The 20,208-nt window shown below is 37.1% G+C and overlaps 1 protein-coding gene across 6 annotated transcripts in view; it reads left to right on the plus strand.

The window, feature by feature from the left end:
* The window catches only part of SOCS6 (suppressor of cytokine signaling 6), a 29,412-nt gene extending 10,436 nt beyond the window's left edge, over positions 1-18,976 (plus strand). For 3 of the 6 annotated variants that reach the window (XM_049830297.1, XM_049830295.1, XM_049830296.1), the window contains one exon: positions 13,927-18,976. In XM_049830297.1, coding sequence (XP_049686254.1) covers positions 14,052-15,656 — 1,605 coding nt within the window. In that variant the 5' untranslated portion in view covers positions 13,927-14,051 and the 3' untranslated portion in view covers positions 15,657-18,976. Of the gene's footprint in view, positions 1-12,650; positions 12,931-13,926 lie in introns of those variants that run through there. The other 3 variants (XM_049830294.1, XM_049830292.1, XM_049830293.1) reach the window with 2 other exon arrangements.
* Positions 18,977-20,208: the final 1,232 nt, after the last annotated feature.

Consider the following 20,208-nt stretch of genomic DNA (forward strand, 5'->3'; position numbering starts at 1 on the left):
TAGGTGAAGGCGTAGCCGTGAGGTAGGCATTGATACTGTTCTGCTAACACTAAGTACTTCTGCTTTTATATGCAAAAAATAAGGCTAAGGGCTACTGAGGAGTTTTTAATTAAAAAAAACCCCAAACCTCTGAAATTCTGGTACTTCCTAGATTAAGCAGCTCTGTGTATGTGAAGGGGAGAAAGGTTGTGATGAACAACTTTTTAAGTATAAGGTCCTCATGTCTATGGAGTCTTAAGGAACCTAACTTCTAGTATGCCCTAAGTACTTGCAACTCCTGTTGATTTTTAGAGGAGTTGCTTATGCTTAGGTACTTTAAAAAAAAAAAAAAAAAAAAAAAAAAATCAAAAATCTTAACTTGGACAAAACCCAGATGTTTTGTCTTTATTTTAGGTAAGACTGGTTGTAGTTCTGACCTTTGCAGTTTGTCAAAATGTACTTTGCTCTGAATTGTATTTTTGGAAAGCAGGCCATCAGCCTCGGATCTGTTGTGTCGCAAGCAGAATGTGGTAGGGGTTGTGAGAATACTCTGTGTCTCACTGGAGATACCAGTTTAGCAGACTCAGGGTTTGTGTCATATAAAGCTTAAACTCTGGGCAGAAATATTGTTGGCCTATTTGTTAGTCTGAATTTACTTTCTTTGCAGGTTGCACTTTCATTAATGGTTTAGTACTAACCTTGAAGCGTGTTTGGGTTTTTTTTGGGGGGGGGAGGAGGAGGGAGGGGAGGATTGGTTTTGTTGTTTTGGTTTTTTTAAAAAAATTATTATTATTATTACCCTCCTCCATAACTTTGATATCTTGCTCTTTGGTTTTTTTTTTTTTCCTTGCATCTTTGTAACTACTTCAGATATATACCACTGATGGAGCGTCTGCTTGTCATCCAGCTACCTGGTACTTCTTTGTACTGTAAGATGGGTGATTCATTCGATTACCGCTTTGATAAATGAAACAGTTGGTCTGAAAAGACTTTGTAGAATACCTGCTGAATTGTAAAGTTTTAAAGAAGGTCAGGAAGTTGAATCATGACTAAATATAGGACAGTGGTAGAAGGTATCCTGAAAGGTTGGGTATGTCTCCACAGGATGATGAAACCCAAGGTCTTGCGTTTGGCTTATTCCTTTATTGTCATCAAACCTCTGAAAGGGACCACAAGCTTTAACTGATCTCCTTTAGTGGGTGACAGCTTGCTGTTGCAGTCAGCTACTGGAGTCACACTTGTTTGGTTCTGTTGCCATCTTATACCTAGATGGAGATATGGGGAGATTTCAGATTTGAGTAGGTATTTACTCAAGACCCCAACAGGTCACCCCCGCCTCCCCTCCCCCCTCCATCACTGCATGTTTTGAAAAATCAGAATTCAGGTTTCAGAATTAAATTACATTAATTTGGCCCGATGGTGCATATTATTCAGCTTATGAATCCATCTAAAAAAGTGGAAATCGAGCTCTTGGTGTTCTGGCTCACAAAGTGTTGAATGGAGCATTGAATGCCTGTGCATTAACATTTAAGCACCAGATACAGAGACAGCAAAAATTTCCCTAATGAAGCCAATAATTCTGTCTGTGAGCTCTGGAATTTGGAGTTTAATTATTATACTATAAGTAAATGATAGTACTGTACGTTTTCAAGGGTGGTGGAGAGTAGAATTAATGTAAACATTTTTGTCCTGTGTGTGAGGCAAGAAAGAGAATTGCTCAGGCAGCTCTTCTGGCTTTTCTCAACTTTTGAGTCCTTGAACTTTGAACCTTAATGAAATTGTCTACCAGGTTTCTTATATAAACAGTTCAGATAGAGGATAGAAAATTATTTTTCTCAGTATGCTGTTGTTCAAGAGGGAAAACAGGAAGGATTTTACTCACTGGTAGAAGTTGTCTATGATTATCATAATGATTGTGTTTTAAATTTTCAAGAAAGTAAAATTGCTAGTGGAACTTACTGATCACTTTGGGACTAAAGACTCAAATTTTGAATTCATATGATATATAGAAAATGTTTTTAGTTTTTAATATTTTTTGCTAGTGATTTCTTACCACAGTGATATAAAAATTATCACCTAAGCCTTTCTCTTTTTAACTGCTAATCAGAAATTAAAACCAAGTCACAGTTACAAACCACTTTTGCTTCTAATGAACATAGGTGGCATCTTGATGGTTGGAGGTAAACTTTTTTTTCTGTTACAGTGAAACAGTCCGTGAAACGTGTCTCTGTGAGGAATGGAGTTGTTTTATGCCACTTTCCTCCTTGGTTTTGGAGATACTTTTGAGCTCCAGAGAAAGCTTCTCCTGTATTTAGAAATGTCCATGCCTTGGATTTTTTTATATATAGGAAGATAGGAATTTTTGCTATGGCTGCTTCCTCAGCTGAGACTGTATGCTTATTTGATAAAACTTTGTTGGGCAGCCCTGAAGGGGCTGCAGGGCATACAGACAGAAGGAGCCTTGCTTGGTTGAGCTTTTTTTCTGTAGAAAGTAATGCTAAAACACACTGTAGTCTTTGAATGCGAGTTTAACTCTGAACTTTTTAGAAGTGACTAGGGAGCTCAGTAGCCTGTACTTTATATGAGATACCATATTAAAGTATTTTATTTAGTTATTATTATTTCAAGGATTGGAACATCCTTGATTGACTAAAAGTAATTATTATTTAAATGCAGCTAATGCCTTTTCATCCAAGGTACTTCATGTTTCACTGAATGTCTATTTCTCTTATATGGAATGGGTGCATATACTGTCATATATATGTTATGTTCATGTTAATGGTGTGCATTTGTAGTAAAAGAATCGGTTATTACTTTTGAAAAATACCACTGTCTAATAAAAAAACGAATGAATGAAATCTATGTGAATTTCACAAAAATGAGATTTCTTTCATGTTGCACACCCAGGGAATAAGGATAATATTAGTTGTTGGTGTTTGTATGCTGTCAGAATTTTCCACTGTGAGAAATTAAATGTACCAACTGATTTAATGTGCATAAAAAAGCACGCTGTGGAAGTAGGAGACTCTGCATATTTGAAACTTATTAAATCTTTGAGTTGTATGGGTACTGAATGCCTTGATATGAGGCAAGTATTGTGCAGTACTGACATTAAACCTTTTTGTATTGTCTGGAGAAGAATGGTGGGATCTTTGTGGTGTCTGTATAGCAAATATATATTGCATTTCTCTCTGACAATTTAGTGAAGAAAGTTCCAAACCAGAGGTCAGTCCCTTCTTCTCCATGATTCTGAGAAATGTCCTTATTAACTGCTTCTTCCTCCTTGACATGCTTGGAGATTTCTGTCCATGTGCAAACGCTGTACAAATGCTGTGGAAAGGACCTTTCAGCTTTTATTTCTCTTTAATCAAGGCACTGTGCTCTCTTTCCCCTCAGACCACAAATGGGTCTGCTTAATCCTTCCATTTATGTAGGGGGTTAACTGCATTATAAAGGATTGCTGCATCTTAACTTAAATTGAGAGGATAGAGTGTTATCTTCTAATGAAAGAAAGCTTTTATTGTTATTGAAAATGGCATGGTAGAAGTGGTGGGGTGATAGCTGCAAGGAACTCGGACATCCTCCCTGGTCATATGAATTTAAAGAGTAATTCAGCCCCAGTCAGAAACTAACCCAGCTGAGATTAATTTGAAGCCACAGGTGAAGCCCTCATCAGTCACGAGATCCAAGGCAGAAGGGTAGGTACAAGAGTAGCGTAAGACTGTGGTATATTGCCATTCGTTCAGGCCTTCTAGAGAAGCTGAAAAATAGGTAATTTTACTTCAAGCACAGGTCCTCCAATTGTAGAACATGACTGTGCTTTATATGGTGGAAAAGTAGAAGTCTCTTTTTCTGTATAGTGAATATTCAGACAGTCTCTATTTATTTTAAAAACTTGTTGCAGCTGCTTTTGTTTCAGCTCATGTATGTTTTAGACAAATCTGTGTCAAACTTCTCTTTTAGAGTTTAACTATTTCTTTTGTTACTAATGGAATAGATTAGATAACTAAATTTGGATTATTGCTTGAAGAAAAGCATGTGCTTAATTAATAAGTTCTTGGGGTATTTTTACAAAGATTTTTTTTTTTCCATCTGGCTATTTTGAAAGTAATTGTACAATTTGTGCAGAATTTGTTTCTGTTTTTGCATATCTTTGCTGCTAGGTGAACATTATTTGTAGGAACAAAGGCCGATTACATATGTTTCTGGTTGTTTGTCAGATAAGCTTAAATGGAAGGTGAGCGGTTTACAACTTGCTGGTCACGATACCAGTTTTACAAATACATGCTATGAAACCAGCTGTTGGCTAGATAGTGTGGCTAGTCAGGTGTTTAAAATAAAAGCTAGGTTTAGCCTTGATTTCCCTTCCCAGCCCCCCCATGAATGTGATGCTTAGGTTTTTCATTTCTGCTCCTCAAGAAGAGAGTATCCTAGCACCTTAAGGAAATCATCATTATCAGTCATACTTGCTTGGTGCTACAGTGTGTAAATGCTACTTCCTCTCTTTTCATTTTCACATCAGATAAATTGGACAGGCAGAAGCAAAAATTATTATAACAAATGAACAGCTTGTAATTTAGGGAGAATGGCAACATTAAAGTTTTTGTATCAGCAAGTAGTATAGTGAAGTATGTGATGATCCTGTGTAAACTTGTATAATTTTCAGCAGAAGTATGGTATGAGGCTTCTCTTTCTGTTACTTTTTCTGTATTTTCCTCCTTCCCATCTGTGCTGGTTTTGGCTGGGATAGAGTTAATTTTCTTCGTAGTAGCTGGTATGGGGCTGTGTTTCGGATTTGTGCTGAGAACAGTGCTGATAACACAGGGATGTTTTTGTTACTGCTGAGCAGTGCTTACCCAGAGCTGTTCTGCTTCTCAGCCCACCCCACCAGCGAGGAGGCTGGGGGGGCACAAGGAGCTGGGAGGGGACACAGCCGGGACAGCTGACCCCGACTGACCCAAGGGGTATCCCAGACCATATGACGTCATGCTCAACGTATAGAGCTGGGGGAAGAAGAAGGAAGGGGGGACATTGGGAGTGATGGCGTTTGTCTTCCCAAGTCCCCGTTAGGCGTGATGGAGCCCTGCTGTCCTGGAGATGGCTGAACACCTGCCTGCCTGTGGGAGGTGGTGAACGGATTCCTTGTTTTGCTTTGCTTGCATGTGTGGCTTTTGCTTTACCTATTAAACTGTCTTTATCTCAGCCCATGAATTTTCTCACTTTTACCCTTGCAGTTCTCTTTCCCCATCCCACCCAGTGGGGAGTGAGCGAGCGGCTGTGTGGGGCTGAGCTGGTGGCTGGAGTTAAACCACGACACCCTCACAGAGTTGTCCTTTCTTTTCTAGCATTATTTTCCCGGATGCAGACAAGCACATCCGCATGTTAACTGAGTGGTGTATTTCTGTATTGTCTGTCTGGCACATGCCTCATGTACTGAGGGGTTGATCTGTGGCAGAGGTTTGGCCTGAGAAGCTGAATGTCTGCTCTGATAGCACGGTAGGAAAGATCATTCATGGTACCTGTTTTATGTCTCCTCATAAAAATATGTTGGCAGCAGACCCTTTTCAGCTGGCTTAGTTCATGTTTTGGAAGTTGCACACAGTGACAGTGTTTCTCTGCTTGCTGTAGAAATACTAGCCTGAAGTAGCCCGACATAAACTTGGAAAGCGAAACCAACATCAGTACAAGTCAATATGAAGTGGTAATATTCAGCTGTTGCATGTCTGCTAAGTGTTTTCTTTCCTTTTTTGGGAAGGGCTGGAAAACTGTTTCTCACAATTATGTTATTTATTCACTAGTATTAAAAGAATGGTCAGATTATTGCTGACCACAAAAATCACTTTGAGAGAATGGTCTGGTTTATTATTTCTTTCTGGCATATGCTTTAAACAGATGGACAACATTTCTAAAGTTATGTTTTGAAATGCATTGAGATTCAGAAACAAGCTGTATTTAGAATCGGGTTTTAGTGCCTGCATCCATACAATTAGATAGGTTATGTTCTTTTCAACACATGTTCCAGGATTTAGTCATTTGTGTATACTTCTTCATAAAAAGAAGCACAGAAATGCAATTTTTTTGTTTTTACTGAATGTCTTTCCCATTCTTCCTTTCATTTTCATTATATTAATTTCAGACACTTTTGTTGTTCTCAAGTAAGTAGGCACAGAATCTGTTCCTTGCAAAAGGGAGTTTATTATTATAAATTGTATACTGGTTTCTACAGGTAACTTTACAAAAAATCTTAGAGCAAAATTGTTTTAAAAATTATTCCTTTTTACAGAACATGATGTTGGTCCTTATTGCTAAATGAGAAGGTGGTTTCTAGAAGCATTGAAAAGTTGTAAGACTACAGACTTCTAATGTAACTGTATTAAAGTTTAAGAGGATTGCATAAGAATCATAGATAAGCATAAAATCCTACTTGTTATCATGCTGAGGGTACCACCATACCTTACAACTGAGGGGAAGCATTTTGGTGTATCTGCCTTCTGCCATGGTGGAGAAGTGGGATGGACCCTTACGTGGAAAGGAGTTCTCATACATCATCTCCCAGGAAATCTAACCTTTGCTTATGAAGGTAACCTTAATTTTTGCTGACAGGCAGCCTGCTGCAAGGCTGGCTGCTGCAGTCTTGTAAAACAGCAAGAAATGAAAACTGAGCCTGCCTGAGCATTATTCTCATTCATTGTCTGCTTCTGCACAGCTGTGTGAAAAAGCAAAACAAAGGTTTATTTGCACTCGATGGATATGATGTCCTGCAGTGACACACATGCATACGGACCAGACACATCAGGTTTCTTTAGCGACTTCTCTCATTTGATTCAGCAAAAATGTTTCACTTTTTTAGTGGCTTGGCATGTATTGATCTGCTGGGTGATTTTTGTTTGCTTGTTTTCCCCTCACTGTTAGTTCATCAGGGTCTTGGAACCAAGTTGTGGCTTTCTGTTTCTCTGCAGTTTTTCAGCATGCTTGAAAATTTTTGTTAGCAGTATACTTTGTTATCAGATGCCTGCTTAAAAGAAAGTGACGAAAGGTGGTACTTGTGCCACTCTTTTAGTAAATGTATAAAAAGCACGGTCTGCTTTGTTCCCTGGTTGAGTGTTGATTCCTGGTTGGGTAGGGATGTAGCAGGAGTGGCTGCAGTGGTTACTGTTCTGGCTATCGTCCATCCAGCTCCCGCAGAGCGTCCTACTCCAACAGCAGCACTGGAATCGCGATGCTGTGTGTGTTCTTGAGCTGATAGCAGCTGATATCAACTGGTGCCGATTTCGGTTTAATATACCAGGTTAGTGTGTCTGTGGTAGCTCGGAAGCAGACATGCATCCCAGTCGGCCGTTCTTGTGTAGGGGAGATGTAACCTTGGGTGAGGACTGTGAGCGTTAGTAACTGGCTTTGGCTATTGTGGTGAGATTATTGTAGTTACAAGACTATATACACAGAAGAACTGTAATACACAGATGCCATTTAACACTCTTCGGTTACTCCCCAGAGGAATACTACCAATCAGATAGAAATATTCTGTCCTGCAACCAAATATGGGAAAGAAGAACAGGACTTACTGCAAGCAGCCATGGATTGAGTACTGTTAAAGAAAGAAAAAAAAAAAAAAAAAAAAAGGGAAATCCAGATGTTAAGGGACATCCTTTTTCCACAGCAGGCCAGAGGCGAGCAGTCACAGTATTCAGACTTCTTCAATGGTTCTGTTCCAGGTTTTGCATACGGTTAATTGCACTAATGGTGGTGAAGAAAAATCCCTTTGTGTCAAGTTCTTATTATTTTACGCCACTTTTCTACTTATTACCAAAGGTGTACTTTGCTTATTCTCTGCTAAACGTTGCTAATAGTGATTAGGATTACACTGCATGTTGCTAGAACATTAGTGGCCATGGACTTTCCCTTTAAGCTTTCTAAAAGGAGGGGAAAAAAAAAAGTAGGAGAAATTACATGACTTAATGTAGTTGTTTTTTTTTGTTTGTTTGTTTTAAATTGTAATCTGTGTAGTACCTATTAAATTATATCAGCCTCTAGAGAAGCTGAGAGTACTTTCCTCAGCTGTTCAAATCTTAGAGGGTGGAAGTTTAAATTTGTGCTGAACAACATTTACTCAGTGTTCAGGTCTTTGATTAGTTAGCTTGAAAATAGGAGGCTTTAAGTAGTGCTCTTGCATTGTTATGAGTGTAAAGTACTGTCAGATGACCTTCTCAGATGTTTTTTACCTTGTTCCAATTTTATATGAAGGTGTGCACCTGAGCTTCTCCACACTTGCTAGAAAAGCAAGTATGCAGGAGAGGATGGGCTTTTATAAAATTAAAACAGTGTTCTTCCCTTAGCAAGCAAGCCACTACTAAAACCATCTACCTTTTTTTGTTGTTTTCAAGGTATAAGACTATGCAATGGAATTTAGATTATTCTTTAGTATGAAGAGTCTTTAAATGAAGTAATACAATGTAGGAATTTACTTGAAGCTCAGTATCATCATCTCACCGTCTTCAGTATGCTAATGGCATGTATAGTGAGAAAGCTGAGAGCTGCCATGTAATGTATGTGTTCTATCAGAAACTGATGGTGTTTGAAATAGATCTTTAATCTCTCTTTATTTAATGAGTATTTTTTGCGTAGTTTCTGTACTTACATAGACTGAAACTACAAGTACATGGCAGGAAGTATCTTGAGTCAATATTTTCTGTTACTGGTCTGAAGAAATAACTCCCAGATACAGACTTCATTACTGAAGTAAAATCAATGGGAACAAGTATGGAGAATAACTTCTTAGTAATTTACATAAATAGATTTAGGAACTCTGGAATAAATTTAGGCACATAGGAATTTCCAAAATAAAGCACTTGAAATCTGTGTTGCCTTAAGATGCTGGTTTTGAAACACCCAAGTAATGCATGAATATATTTTGGTGAGAGTTTGGGGGCAGCAGATAATTAGACTAGGCTTCATTATCTGACTGCAATGAAAACCTGGTGCTTCTCATGCCCCAGGAATACAGAAACTTTTTTCACTTTCAAGGTACTTTTAGTTATTTTCTTAATACAAACAGCTATGTTAAAAATACAATAAATTGAAGTAATAAATGATGTAAGTCTTACTATGATTCAGTATAAGAATAAAGATCATATATTTGTAATGGATAGCAAGACTTTTCAGGAATAATGCAGCTGTGGGTTCAAAAAAAGTCAAGTTCAGTGCTCTACTCTTTAACTTTATGGAAATAAATGAGCAGATTAACGTTTATTTTAGGAGAGCCTAAGTTATCTGAAGGAGCACTGATTAATAGTTCCAAGCCTTTTTTGTGATGGTATTTTTATTAAAGTTTTTAAAGACAATTCTTTGTTCAACCACGAGTTGTATTTTGCTGTATGTTTCAGTATGATGTTTTCCATCCCAACTCTTGAAAGTTAATGCTCTATTATTTCTATAGTAGTGTATTCTGGCAGTATTGTTTACAGTATTCATTTTGGGAAATGAGTGCACCTAACATAAGAGTGTGAAAAAAATAAGAAATTAATAGAGGCCATATAAATAAAAATAATCAATGTTTTTGTTGGTGTACTTTTGCGAACACTGCATTGAGATAGTCCATTGAAACCATTTTGTAGCATCAAACTGAAACTACTCTGAAGTGTTGAATATTCAAACTAGATTTGCACAGACTGATTTTTTTTTTTTAAACTTTCATAATTTTTCATAATTCAGTGCTGGCCACCACAATAGAAATTAATATGTGATCACGAGACCTGCTCTTCAGATGTCTGAGAAGCAGCCTGTAATGTAAAGTTTTGCTTTAATTCTCTTCATTAATAATTTCACTTTATATGTGATTAATACATGTTGTTCTTCAAAATGAAGTGTGCAAATTTAGTTTTGGTTATTTGTATAAGCACAAAGGGGACCATCTGGTAGGCTGGTGATCTGGCAGCTTTTGTCCAGAAGCTTGTGTTTTGTCAACCTGCAAATGTTAAGGATTCCAAGATGCAGAATTTGTGATGAAAGCTCATAAGCCAGAATTTCATTCTACCTTGTTATTCTGTGTGTTAACATCTCATTCTCTTTCTGGGTTGGATTAATCTCCCATTTTCAATCTGTGTGTTCCAGGTATTTCTGCATACATAGCCACCAGGCTTTGGGACTATGTTGGCATAGTTCAGAGTCTGTTTATAGTCACCTGCCAGAAGAATTTCTAGAGGTGTCTCTAGTTAGGCTGTCTAAATTCACTGTACAGCAGATGGCACTGGAAGGGCACGTGACGCTGTAATTAGTACAAAATACTAGCGAAGCTGTTGGCAGTGCTGAGGGTTATGAAGAAGTTGTATATCTCATTTTAATGGATTCCAGGAAGGGGTGCATGCTGGGGTCTTCTAGCTGTAGACAGTGGAAAATTCTACACTTGCAAGTGTATGAGTGTATCATATGTGGAGGGCTGTTTATACAGCGCTTTTAAACACATTAATATGCAATGCAGAATTACTGATATTCTTTAAGTATGTGCAAAGAAAAGTATCTGGATCAGACAGAGTATTTGACTTCAGGGTATATTTGCTTTCTCCTGTCTTGGATAAAATATGTGTAAGAGATGTCATAAAGTAGAGTGGTTCTCACATGGAAGACTTGTTCAGAGGCTTGCCCTCATCCGTAGGTGTGCTGAATTTACTTCAGAGAGCTTTGACCTAGACTGTCATTCACTAGGTTTTTAGCATCTTTTCCTAGATGAATGAGCTGGACTTCTGGATATACGCATGTTTATGTGGTTTATATTTGAACTTCAAACCATTATTATTTCTATATATGAAATGTCACGATGATAGAAGTCATGAGTCCTGCATTTGGACAATCATGCATTTTGCTTGATAACAATATTGGCTACTATGCTAGGCTGACAGATACAAAACACTTTTTTGCTCAAGCAAGCTCAGTAGTCACTTTCAAAGTAAAAAGTTTTGACTTCTCTGTATGCTGCCATAGAGATTTATCTGTTGAGGTTATTTTTAGATGCTGGATTTTTATTTGTAAAAAACCCCACATTTTGATACAGAAAGACTAGTATGTGATAAAAACCTGTTCTTTCAAGTGACTTCTGTAGTCTTTTAGTATGGAGAAACTGAAGAAATGTTTTTCCTTCAGCCAAATTTTAGGTAACTAATTCTTTTGAAACACACCAATAAAAAAACTTGGTGAACCAGACAGTTTGGGGCTCTATACATCTTCTCTCCCCAGTCAGCAATGTGATAATGTTCTTTTATTTTCTCCCTAGCTTACAAGGCAGATTTTACTTTGTTTTACGCTTGGTATTTTAGGGTTAGGAATTGCAAACGGTATGATGTACTTCCCACCAGGATGGGGGAATGTATCTGGTAAAGTGGAAATAGTATCAGCTTGTGGATGTCATTCAGAAGTAGTTGGAGAGCGTTGTGGATTTCACAAGTGGGGCTAATGTGAGGGTTCCCAGGCTTCTCATACTCCACACACAAAGGCCAAGTTAAATTTATCAAACAAACAAACACTCTGACTTTGTCAGTTTAGGAGCAGTGTAGAATCCCGAAGTTATATTTTTTCACTCATTTTGTAGGTTCATTTAGTTACATGTGATGAAAAGAGTACTGTAGATTGGTAAGATGGCAAAACCCAAATGGTTTAGGAATAGAAGGTTAACAGGCATTTCAAGTCTATTTTTAATTGACATGTAACTCTCCCTTTATCTGTATCTGTAGCTCTTTCTTAATTACTGTTCTTTGTCAGTTATTCTGATACACCAGATTTCAGGCATATAAAACCCACTAAATGTATTCTACTCATGTTTGGTTTTCAGTACTTCCATATTTCCCAATTACTCCAAACATATGGAGCTCATATTAAACGTCAGTATTTTAAACCGTGAAATTTTATGGTTCTGCATGTATGTGTCATAAGAAAAGGAAAATAAAAGTAGTGTCTTAACCTTTGAAAATACATATGCATATCTCAGTATCCTCTTCAAATTGTGTAAGTGCAGTACGTTTTTTCAGGTGTCAAGACTCCTGGTACTACAGGAGTCATGTTAAAAATGGGAAATAAACAGTGAACTTCTAATAAAATACTGGTCCTGGGTTTTAAGGTTTTAATATTTGATTATAGCAAGAGTTGATTCTTAGTTGTTTGTTTGTTTAGGAAATAAATTTTTGGGGCATGTTTGTACTTTGCCGCTGGCAAGTAAATCAGTTTACAGGCAGAAGTGAAACTTTTTAGCTTCTCCTCATTGAGAGAAAGAAAGGGAAGGTGCTGTTTAGTTTGGTAATTAAGAAAAGGAAATGGGAAGAGCTGAAGATACTCTAAAGATGGACTTGGGAAATGTCAGAGGTTATGGCAAAGACAGAACAGCTCTTCAAGGTAGGGTGATGCAGATAGTGTAGGGAATTTGAAGATAGGACTAGGGTACAAATCCAAGTAAATCAAGTTTTAGTGCTTCTGCTGTTTGAGAACAGTGTGCAACCCCCCAGCAGCAGGGCTTTACTTAAAATTTTCCAAGGTATTTTGAAGTTCAGAATCCTTAGCTGCTTTGCATTATCTTTTAGTTTGCTTTGGATATGATCCTTTAACCTTTGTGTACTTGAGGACCACAAAAGTTGGGCTGGACAAGAGTAATAGTGGACTGCTGTTAGATTATAGTTATCATTCTGCTTACATGCTTTTATGCAATTTTTGAACGGTTATTTAAGAAAATCTTATTGTTTAGTTGATAAAACTTATTTCTGTTCATTGCACTATTTTTCTCAGTTGCTTGTATTGTGTTACTATGGGAGAAAAGTGGGAAGTGCATACATAAGGGCTGTTTTACTTTCCCCTCAGTCCCCCAAGCTTGGAAGATTTCTTGAAAGATTCTCAGACTCCTCCAGCTTGTCATGCTTAGCCTGGAGCCAGGCTTGCTGCTGCAGTTTGTGCTGCTAACATCACATGTGTTTGAAGGTACGTGGAGTAATGGCTACTACTAATGGTAGTACCTACTTCTTCGGCAGCAGCGACTTCCCTCTCTTTCCCTTCTCGTTCTTCCCCTCTCTGCAGAGCTGCTTGCTTTGGAAGGTCTAACTAACATTAAAAACCCCAACAAAACAAAAAACCGCACAACAAAACCCAAACAAATCTCAAACAAAAAACCCAAGCTGAAAAGTCACTTTTATGGAGGGGGTGGGTACGTGACTCTGGAAGACGTCAGGTGGGAGCTATTGACTGAGACTTGAGCAGATGTGTCTGCTTAGTCTTGGCAGAAGTACTGGAGGAAGAAAAGCTCTAATAGTACTAGGCAAGGAAAGCCTGTGAGTTGGCCTCCGCTATGCCTAAAACAGAGTTTGGAAGTCAATTTTTCTTTCACATAAGTTCAGGAGGGACTTCTATGACTTGCTCTAAACAGATGTTACTTTGCTGTTAATGCGTCTCTACTTTTTCACCAGTTAGTTTTCCTATAATTGTATAACTATTTGAATATTGCTCAACTTTCCTGTGTAAAGAAAGTATGACCTCGTAAGACCATGTTTTTAGGACTAATCCCAATTTAACCTGTATGTAGGAATCCTGTTGGATAGAGTATCTTCTATAGCTTTATCTTCTATAGTTATTTCTGTGGGGATTTTTTTTAGGAGCCTTCTGAAAGAGAGGGGTGTTTCTGTGCTTGAAAATTTTACATACAAGCATGAAATATATGCGCCTATGATTGTGATGTAATGTGTATATTTAAAAAATAGCCTACTGAAAGCAGAAAAGTTGTGGAAATCTCCAAGGCACATGTAGCAGATTCATTTTTTGAGCCTGATTGGTTTCCAAGTTGGCTCTCTATATTTACTTTTATTGGATGCCCGGTACTCAAGTACTGCACTTTCTGTTTTGTTTGGAGAGGCGGGAAAACCCTTATGGATAATTTTAAAAATATTTCTTTTGTGAAGTTAATTGTTTTTTATTTGTTTCCAGGAAATGGCTCTTGAAGTTAAATGAGGCTGGATAAAACACATAAATGAAGCAGAAGCTGCTCTGCATGTGTTAGGGCTATATCACCACAAGCACTGCTGATCAGCCAGACTTGGTAACTTGTCATAATGAAGAAAATTAGTCTCAAAACAATTCGCAAGTCCTTTAACTTAAATAAAAGTAAAGATGAAAGCGACTTTGTAGTGGTTCAGCAGCCATCGTTAAGTGAATTTGGAAAAGATGACTCCTTGTTTGGCAGCTGCTATGGTAAAGATTTGGCTAGCTGTGAAGTCAATAGTGAAGATGAAAAAGGAGGCAAAAATAGATCAAAAAGTGAAAGCTTAATGGGTACGTTAAAAAGGAGGCTTTCAGCAAAACAAAAACAGAAAGGCAAAGGCAGCACACCATCTGTAAGCTCTGCTGATGATGACACCTTTTCTTCCTCATCTGCTCCAATAACCTTCAAAGATGTGCGAGCTCAAAGACCTCTGAGATCCACTTCCCTCCGTAATCACCATTACAGTCCAACTCCTTGGCCCCTTCGACCTACAAATTCAGAAGAGACTTGCATCAAAATGGAAGTGAAAGTCAAGGCCTTGGTCCATTCCTCTAATCCAAGCCCAGCACTGAATGGCGTTCGAAAGGACTTCCATGACTTGCAGTCAGACAACGTGTTCCAGGAACAAAACAATGCATTAAAAAATACGGAATCTCAGAATGGGGACTTGCATCTTCATATTGATGAACATGTGCCTGTAGTTATTGGATTAATGCCTCAGGACTACATTCAGTATACTGTGCCTTTAGATGAGGGAATGTATCCTTTGGAAGGATCACGTAGTTACTGTCTGGATAGTTCCTCACCCATGGAAGTTTCAACTGTTTCTTCTCAAGTGGGGGGAAATGCTTTCCATGAAGAAGAGAGCCAGGTGGATCAGGATGTAGTCGTTGCACCAGATATCTTTGTGGACCAGACGGTGAATGGTTTGTTGATTGGTACCACAGGAGTCATGTTGCAAAGCCCAAGAGTTAATCACAGCGATGTCCCTCCACTCTCACCTTTGCTACCTCCAATGCAGAATAATCAAATCCAAAGGAACTTCAATGGATTGAGTGGCACAGATGCCCACGTGGCTGAAAGTATGCGCTGCCATTTGAATTTTGATCCTAACACTGCCCCTGGAGTTGGAAGAGTTTATGATTCTGTACAGAACAGTGGTCCTATGGTTGTGACAAGTCTCACAGAAGAACTGAAAAAACTTGCAAAACAAGGATGGTACTGGGGCCCCATTACACGTTGGGAGGCAGAGGGAAAATTAGCTAATGTGCCTGATGGCTCGTTTCTCGTTCGAGATAGTTCTGATGATCGTTATCTTTTAAGTTTGAGTTTTCGTTCCCATGGAAAAACTCTTCACACTAGAATCGAACACTCAAATGGTAGGTTTAGCTTTTATGAACAACCAGATGTGGAGGGACATACATCTATAGTTGACTTAATTGAACATTCAATCAGGGACTCTGAAAATGGAGCTTTCTGCTATTCAAGATCCCGACTGCCTGGATCTGCAACTTACCCAGTGAGACTGACAAATCCAGTATCTCGGTTTATGCAGGTGCGTTCTTTACAATACCTGTGTCGTTTTGTAATACGTCAGTACACCAGAATAGACCTGATTCAGAAACTGCCTTTGCCAAACAAAATGAAGGATTATTTACAGGAAAAGCACTACTGAAAGCTTATGGGAATCTTGCATCTTGCACTTTGGGAACGACAACAACAAAAAGAGATTGAATTACAGTTTACAGACTTTGATTATTATCAAAATCTTTTGCTGCCATAAAAATATTTCATTTTTGTGTGTAAAAGAAAAGTAATGCATTTGGATTTATGTTTGTTTTGGGGTTTTTGTGTATTTTGGGGGGCTTTTTTTTTTTTTTTTGGAAGAATGATCTCAAGTTTATTTTTAGAAGTGTGAAATAGCTATCTTTCATCAATGTGCAGATTAATCACAATGTGAATGATCAAATTCTCCTTAATTTCCCCCAAGTCCTTTGCTGCTATCCACTGTGATTTTTATGCATTGAAAGCACATTTCATGTGTATTCAACCATAAGTAAAAGTCAAATGAAACTTGTTGAATGGAATTTTTTTTTTCTTCTTTAAAATAGCCTGAAATAAATGATCATGGATTAAAAAAAATATTGGTTTTCTAAATTACAAGATTTAAATCTATGTTAAAAATGATTTCCTAGTATCCTAATTATAAATTTCTATAGAGATATGCCCTAACATAGAACTTATTGACAGAGCTGTGTGGTAAGAACATGGTTATGCAGCATATCTTTGGAAAAAGCCCCACCTTTCTCCTAAGCCTTGTATTGTCTGTACACTCTTTTGTGTTTGAGAAGGTTGGTTCAGCCTTCTTGTCTCAGTATTTTGTCCTTCTGAAAATGGCCTTTAAAAAAAAAAAGTCGTCTATGAAAGTCAATGTGTAGTACCTGTAAGGAAATTGCGGTATTTGGGGTCTTGTCAAATATTACCTTTTACAATCATGCCATCAGTTAAATAAATGAACACCTACCAGGTCCCCTCTTTCTGTCCTTTTCCCCCCTACCTCCTCTTGGGGGGGGTGGGGTGTATTTCCTGGGTTTGTGGGAAGACTCTAGGAATTGTTATTATGGGAACATAAATTGATAAGCCATTTTAGGGATGGGGTAAAACTTCGAATAGGATGATTTCTACAATATATATTCAAGCTAATTGCAGTTTCATTATTTTCCATTTTCTGCGGCTTTTTCGCTTCAGAAATGCAGTAATACACTAATGTCCTTTGGATCATTTTCTCCTTTTTTCAGATATCCTTTGGGGAGGAAGGAACAGGACTGATAACATTTTGGATGGAAGATGCTTAAAATGCATCTCTAAAGCTCTATTCTCATAGCCTTTCAAATTATGGGGAAAAGAGGTTTGGATATACACTGGCCGCAGAAAATGTTGCAGTTTGCTGTCATGAAATATGTTTTGACATATGAAATACTGAATCAGTTAAGTAAATGTTTATGATATCTGTCAAAGATTCTGGCATTTGAAAAGCTTACAGTTATTCTAACCTTCTGTAGGGAAAAAAAGACTTTCAGTGGGGAGTACAGGTTCTACACTGTAATATTTTTATCATGCAAGGGTAATCCATGACATTTTCCTGTTTTGTTTCAGTTCCCTGCCCACCCCCCCCCGCCCATGATTCTGTCACTTCTATGAGTTATTTGTTAAAGGGGTCATAGCTAGCTTGGGAAGGAGGCTTGCTTTGCCTGCCTCTGCCCCCATTTTGTATTTTAGAATGTCATCTTCCCCATCTCTGGTAGGAGTTGCTAGTCAGTAAACATCAGCTTAGAAAAGGCTGTTCATCTGTGATAACAGCTTTCTTGTTTAGGTCATTTTCTTCTCCTTGTTTAATCTAGCCTTTTTGTCCCCTGAAATGAGTCTTTAGTAATGAATACAGTATTGCTGCAAGGTGGTGCAATAGCACTACATCTTGGGTTGCCTGAATTGATAGACAAAATTTATATTTTTTTAATTTATTTTTTGACCATAATGTTTTAACTAAAAACTTAAAAAAAAGAAAATCAAAGGTAGATAAAGGCTGCCTTTGCTTTTAAGGGAAGGAGAATAAGGATTTCTTCTTTAGTCTGTTAAAGTTTTAAACTTAAAAAAAAAAAAAACCACAACAAAACACCAACAAACCCCAGAGCAGTCTATATGCGTAATTTGTTGGCTCTGCCATTGAGATATATGTATGAAAGTGTGAATTCTGTTTTCTTTTTTTTCCTCTACTGACTCCCCTCCCCTGCCCCAGCTCTCCCTGAATCAGGATCACTAACTTTATTCAAAGGCACAATAACCTGTTGTATGGTACAGTGTTCTGATTCTGTCTGTGTGGAGGAAAAAGAAAATCATTTTTATGGATTTTAGACAAATACTTTTGGAAGAAAACCTCTGGCATTGTCTTCACTTTAAAAATTCTTTCCCTGTACAAGCTAGAGGGCCTATGCATTCTACAGAATCTTTGAAAGATTATAGTATATTAAATATTTTCTTTGCCATTTAATACCACTGTTGAATGCATTAAACATGTTTATACTATGCCACATGCATTCATTTAGCAGTCATTGCATTGAAACTTAAATATTTGAAGCTATAATATTCTGGTTTTATTGCTGAATTGAAAAACATGCAAGAACACACATGCTAAATTTCTTGCCCATGCCTTTATAAATTTCAGTTTGTTCACTCATGCATGTTGATGCTTTTTTTTTTTTTTTTTAAAAAAAAAACTTTGGTTCAGCTATCCAGTTTTTGAATTGCCTGCCTTGCTGCGTTCTTCATCTGCGAACTTAATCAGGTCAAGTCAACTTTGTCATTTACATACCCCCCCCCTCCCAAAGCTTCCACAAAAGGAATGCTGAAAAGTGGTTGAGGCCTAGGATGTGAGAACCATATAGCACTTTTTTTCTAAATAAAAAATGGTGGTGATATTTCTAGTAAGCTCAAAATACTTTAAATCAGTAGTAAGTAGGCACAAATACTTATTTTTACAGGTTTAATTAATCAGAACCTCACAGTATTTTTTCATACTGAGGTAACTGGCCAGCCAGGAGAAGGAACCCAGAAAAATGACTTTGAAAACATTAAAGATACTTACAATTTCTTATAATAAAATTAATATAAAAGAAACACAGTAACATTTAGTTATGAGACAATTTAGAAGTACTCAGAGTAACCACAAAAATTGTCTTGACTTCTGCTTCATGAAAAGTAGAGGAACAAAGTGTCCTTGACAAATAAAAGGAAAATGATTGAGGATATTTTGGGGACCTTTGGAAGTAGATACACTAGGAATAAAAGCTAACTGACTGTGATCCTGATAGAGTAGAAATATGGCTATTTATTCAGCACAATAGTTTAAGGGTTCAAAAGGTATGCTTTTTATGCAATTGAATTGTGGAAAAATGTTTTTGAAAATCAAACTTTGAAATAAAACTCCTTTTTTGAGCATCTGAAGTGATTGATGTTATTGATAACATTGTCTCTTTTACCAATTAGAAGAGTAAAACAACACCTTGTATTTGGAAATAGAAGAATAAATTTGCACAATTTCCTCTGTGGGTTTTTTGTTTGTTTGTTTGTAAGCCAGTGTTATAAACAACTGAAAGTGATTTGTATTCTTTGATCTATTTGAAGGATATAGCACTTATCCTGCTCTTGACATAGTGAATGCCATCTTTTTATCAAAATGTGTTTTTCTGTCAGAAGGATCAGAAATGCAACTATTAATTAAACTCTTTGTTCTCAGATGAGCTGACTTTGCATTTTGTTAAAGCCAATTTCTTTCCATGAATATTGACCGCTGGGCTAAGTGAAATCTGTGCAGTTTTTGTTTTGATGCATTTCATCTATGGGAATACTGGAATTATAACTCTAAAACAGCATACCAGCAATATATGGGCTATGATTCTGATAAGTATTTCTCTGCTACAGAACTTTCAAATTCTGAGCTAAGCTATGGATAAATTAATGATTGCCAATTTAATTTCTTAAAATCTTTTTATGACTGCAAAGAACAAAAATTACAAGCATTCTTTATAAATAAAAAATGGGCTAGTTGGTAGTTCATAATATGAGAAATAAGGCATTGTTGTATCTGGAAAGTGTTCTAAATTCCACACAGATAATGAAAAATTCTTAAAGAATTTTGTATGAATACCTGTTGGGTTAAAGAATTTTTATAGTGATGATGGAGTGCCATGAAGTTAATACTTGCAATCCAGATTGCTGTAGTTTACACTTTTCTCTGTTTCAGACCTGGTGTGCACTGTTTGTACTAAGCACGCCACAGAGTGAATTATCCAAAGTCCATTGATTTTAATGTGTTTTGGTTTGTAAACAAAATTATAGTAATTTCTTGCACATTTTTGAAAAATAATTGTATAAGGATTTATGTATCTGCTTCTGGATACAGTGTGTAAATAAAAATTTCATTCACAAAAAGATTTGTGGAGTGTTGATACCTTAATGATGTTCTAAAACAAAAAACCCTGAATGACATTGTAAAATTTGGGCATCTGACTTAAACGTTTAAATTTTAATGGTTACAATTTAAACTGTTCTACATTTTTTTTAACCCATGCTAGTTGACTTTTCAAAACATTTCTGTATATTGTTTTTATTAATTCCTACTTTTCAATGCAAAAAAACCCACACAACATTGCCAGAATGAAACTAGAATA

This window comes from Accipiter gentilis, chromosome 27 (assembly GCF_929443795.1).
Source record: "Accipiter gentilis chromosome 27, bAccGen1.1, whole genome shotgun sequence".
Lineage (NCBI taxonomy): Eukaryota > Metazoa > Chordata > Aves > Accipitriformes > Accipitridae > Astur > Astur gentilis.